At 45.6% G+C, this 4,057-nt stretch overlaps 1 protein-coding gene across 1 annotated transcript in view; it reads left to right on the forward strand.

Moving 5' to 3' along the window:
• aclya (ATP citrate lyase a) overlaps nucleotides 1-4,051 on the forward strand; it is a 16,757-nt gene extending 12,706 nt beyond the window's left edge. Inside the window, exons 14-28 of the mRNA XM_031867900.1 lie at nucleotides 126-267; nucleotides 430-598; nucleotides 686-790; nucleotides 878-1,074; nucleotides 1,152-1,233; nucleotides 1,314-1,424; nucleotides 1,532-1,659; nucleotides 1,758-1,851; nucleotides 2,007-2,161; nucleotides 2,256-2,406; nucleotides 2,486-2,629; nucleotides 2,756-2,869; nucleotides 2,982-3,064; nucleotides 3,472-3,548; nucleotides 3,636-4,051. Of these exons, the coding sequence (XP_031723760.1) occupies nucleotides 126-267; nucleotides 430-598; nucleotides 686-790; nucleotides 878-1,074; nucleotides 1,152-1,233; nucleotides 1,314-1,424; nucleotides 1,532-1,659; nucleotides 1,758-1,851; nucleotides 2,007-2,161; nucleotides 2,256-2,406; nucleotides 2,486-2,629; nucleotides 2,756-2,869; nucleotides 2,982-3,064; nucleotides 3,472-3,548; nucleotides 3,636-3,730 (1,847 nt within the window). The 3' untranslated portion in view covers nucleotides 3,731-4,051. The remainder of the gene's footprint in view (nucleotides 1-125; nucleotides 268-429; nucleotides 599-685; nucleotides 791-877; nucleotides 1,075-1,151; nucleotides 1,234-1,313; nucleotides 1,425-1,531; nucleotides 1,660-1,757; nucleotides 1,852-2,006; nucleotides 2,162-2,255; nucleotides 2,407-2,485; nucleotides 2,630-2,755; nucleotides 2,870-2,981; nucleotides 3,065-3,471; nucleotides 3,549-3,635) is intronic.
• Nucleotides 4,052-4,057: the final 6 nt, after the last annotated feature.

Raw genomic sequence — 4,057 nt, forward strand, 5'->3', positions numbered from 1 at the left:
TGTGTGTGTGTGTGTGTGTGTGTGTGTGTGTGTGTGTGTGTGTGTGTGTTGAAGAAATAATAATACACAGTTTTGTCACCTGGTGTTCAGACTTTTTTTCTGTAACTGCTTTTCTTTCCCTATAGCCAAACCAACTACCCTGTTCAGCAAACACACCAAGTCCATAGTGTGGGGTATGCAGACGCGGGCGGTGCAGGGTATGATGGACTTTGACTACACTTGCTCCAGAGAGGAGCCCTCTGTCGCAGCCATGGTCTACCCGTTCACGTAAGTGTGCTCTGTCCTCCCGCTTTAGTTTGTGTTTACTTTCTTCTGCTGTCAGTGTAACTGCTCATTATTGTACATTTAAAATAATAAAAATCCCTTCAGTAAACAACGGTGTCCTTTCACTGTGTGACAAATGTTTTTATTGTATGCCATGCCTTTCAGTGGAGACCACAAACAGAAGTACTATTGGGGCCATAAAGAGATCCTCATACCAGTGTATAAGAACATGAGTGACGCCATGAAGAAGCACCCCGATGTGGACGTGCTCATCAGCTTTGCCTCTTTGCGGTCAGCCTTTGATAGCACCATGGAGACCATGCAGTACCCACAGGTAAGTGCAGCCTCATCCTGCACCACCTGCAAGGTACTTAATAGCTAATAAAATGTAAAGTGACGTCATTCTATCATTTGCGTTCAGATTCGCACCATTGCCATCATTGCTGAGGGAATCCCTGAAGCCCACACCAGGAAGATCATCAAGGCTGCAGATGAGAAGGGTGTTACAATCATTGGACCAGCAACCGTTAGTCTTCTCATTGGGATTATCGCACTTTTCCCGCTGTGTTCTTTTGTCCGAGCAAACCAACAAATCTCTGTGTTTTTTGACCAGGTTGGAGGAATCAAGCCCGGCTGTTTCAAGATCGGGAACACGGGAGGCATGTTGGATAACATCCTCGCCTCCAAGCTCTATCGACCAGGCAGCGTGGCCTACGTGTCCCGCTCGGGCGGCATGTCCAATGAACTCAACAACATAATCTCGCGTACCACCGACGGTGTTTTTGAAGGCGTCGCCATTGGTGGGGACAGGTGTGTCACTATCCTTTTATCTGCAGTATGTAAGCATGTGGGTTTGAATCGGCCTATAATATTGGTCTTTTCTGCAGATACCCAGGCTCAGTGTTTACTGATCATGTGCTGCGCTACCAAGACACTCCCGGAGTAAAGATGATAGTTGTACTGGGAGAGGTAAGGAATAAATCCACACACTGCAGCTTTTAAACAGTTATTGATTCGCTACATCCTGAATCTGTCTCTGCCTTCAACAGATTGGAGGCACAGAGGAGTACAAGATCTGCCAGGCCATCAAACAGGGCAGGATCACAAAGCCAATGGTGTGCTGGTGTATTGGTACCTGTGCTACCATGTTCTCCTCAGAGGTGAGAGGGCAGATGTAGAGTCTTGTGCGTTACAGTTCATTGCACGATGGAATAACCGTTTTAAAGACATTTCTGACCCATGTTGTACCTTCCCCACTCCCCCTCAGGTGCAGTTCGGCCATGCAGGAGCCTGTGCCAACCAGGCCTCTGAGACAGCAGTCGCTAAGAACAACGCTCTGAAGGAGGCTGGTGCCTTCGTCCCTAAGAGCTTTGATGAGCTGGGAGAGATCATCACGTCAGTGCACATTGCCTCATTCATTCCTTCAGTATTTTTTTTTTTTAGAATGAGTCCTGCACTCCTCTTACAGTCTTCTGTGTGTTTCATCCATGCAGTTCTGTTTATGATGACCTTGTTGCCAAAGGAGTTATCCAGCCAGCCGTAGAGATGCCTCCTCCCACGGTGCCGATGGATTACTCCTGGGCACGAGTGAGTCTGCCCTCTGAACATGAATGAATCAAGCTTTTATCTATCGGATGAGGGCAAAACAAAAGTGAAACAAATCCTATTTTAAAAAGCTGGATCCCAACAAATTTATGCATTAAACTTGTTTTTTTCCCCCCACTTTTCTACTTGCCCTTTAGGAGCTCGGTCTGATCCGTAAGCCTGCTTCCTTCATGACAAGTATCTGTGACGAGAGGGGTCAGGAGCTCATCTATGCAGGCATGCCCATCACTGAGGTCTTCAAGTCAGAAATAGGCCTCGGAGGAACTCTGGGGCTTCTCTGGTTCCAGAGGAGGTCAGCCTCTTAACGCAGTCGTTGTAATAAACAAACTCTTGACCAATCATTTAACCCGATAACCACCTTTTGTTTTACCCCCTTTTGTGTGAAGGTTGCCGAGGTATGCCTGCCAGTTCATAGAGATGTGCCTTATGGTGACTGCTGATCACGGCCCGGCTGTTTCCGGTGCCCACAACACCATCGTGTGTGCTCGAGCTGGCAAAGATCTCATATCCAGCCTCACCTCCGGCCTTCTCACCATCGTAAGACACCTGTGACTCGTGTGCTTGTATTACTGACCTGCAACAGACCACCATGAGCAAGAGTTTTTCCTTTTTTCAGGGTGACCGCTTTGGAGGTGCTCTGGATGCTGCAGCAAAGCAGTTCAGCAAGGCTTTTGACAGTGGCATGCTGCCCATGGAGTTTGTCAACAAGATGAAGAAGGATGGCAAGCTGATCATGGGCATCGGCCACAGAGTCAAGTCGGTGAGTACAATGGCTCCTTTAGCATGTGTGTGGACATATCGTTTAAAGGTACTAGAGATAGAGGACAACAAGATTGATTGGAGAAGGATGATTTTGAATGAAAGGGAATTGTCTGTGCTTCGCCAGATTAACAATCCAGACATGAGAGTTCAGATCTTGAAGGACTATGTGAAGCAGCACTTCCCCTCCACCCAGCTGCTGGACTACGCTTTAGATGTGGAGAAGATCACCACCTCCAAAGTAATATTCATCCTGTCAGCCTTTACTAAATAGTGACGCGCTGCATTTGTTTAAAACTACATGATCTTCTTTTCCCTGTGTGTGTGTGTGTGTGTGGATTTTGTTGTATTAGAAACCCAACTTGATCCTGAATGTGGATGGCTTTATTGGTGTAGCCTTTGTGGACTTGCTCAGGAATTGTGGTGGTTTTACAAGGTGAGCCAATAAATGCTTCCCATTTTTACAATATCTTTATACAGTTTACACTTTGTTTCTTTTAAAAAAGGATACCTTTACTTTTATATTAGACAAAATGGAGAAACAAGCTTTCAAGATACATTTTTATATTGAAGCCATAGAGATCCAAGGCTGTTTGACAACTCGGCTCTTTGATTTCATGATTCTACTCCATAATGCCAAATATATGAAAGTGTGGACTACAAAGATTTGTTGTACAGTTTGTCCATACTAAAAATTACCACAAAATGCCAAAATTGCCTTAAATTAAAAGCGTCCGCCTGCACTTCACACATGGTCAATATGTTTGAGTTTAAGTACATTGTGGGCAGCTATCTTTTCGATTCCACAACTCTCATCCTTGTTATCCATCATGCCTGTCGCAGGGATGAAGCCGACGAGTTTGTGGAAATTGGAGCTCTGAATGGCATCTTTGTCCTGGGGCGCAGCATGGGATTTATTGGTGAGTAATTTCTGTGTACAGACCCACTGCTACAGTAAGATGGGCAAACACTTGACAGTCGAGCCATCCTTTTTCATATTTTCTCAGGACACTACCTGGACCAAAAGAGGCTGAAGCAGGGTCTGTATCGCCACCCCTGGGATGACATCTCCTATGTGCTCCCAGAACACATGTCCATGTAATCAGAGGGACTGAACCAGAGAGCGTCAGCCCTCCGTCCCCAAATCCCTGTGATCCGTCACCCCGAAGCAGTGGCGTAATATCGGAAAGATGTAACTATTGATGCAGCTTGTAAATTGCAAATATTGAAAAGAGTGTGTTTTTAGTTTTAGAAATCTGTCAGTGCTGCAGCTCTTTGAATATTAGTGTAACCTGCCAAACTGTAACACTCTATTGAAACAAAGTCGGGGTGTGACTGAGTGAGATTAGAAGATGAATCCGATATACATCTAAGGGGGAAAGTTGATTATTCAACTGACCGCCAGTGAAGTACTGTTCTTTACCCCCTA

This window comes from Anarrhichthys ocellatus, unplaced genomic scaffold (genome assembly GCF_004355925.1).
Source record: "Anarrhichthys ocellatus isolate YVR2014 unplaced genomic scaffold, GSC_Weel_1.0 scaffold40, whole genome shotgun sequence".
NCBI lineage: Eukaryota > Metazoa > Chordata > Actinopteri > Perciformes > Anarhichadidae > Anarrhichthys > Anarrhichthys ocellatus.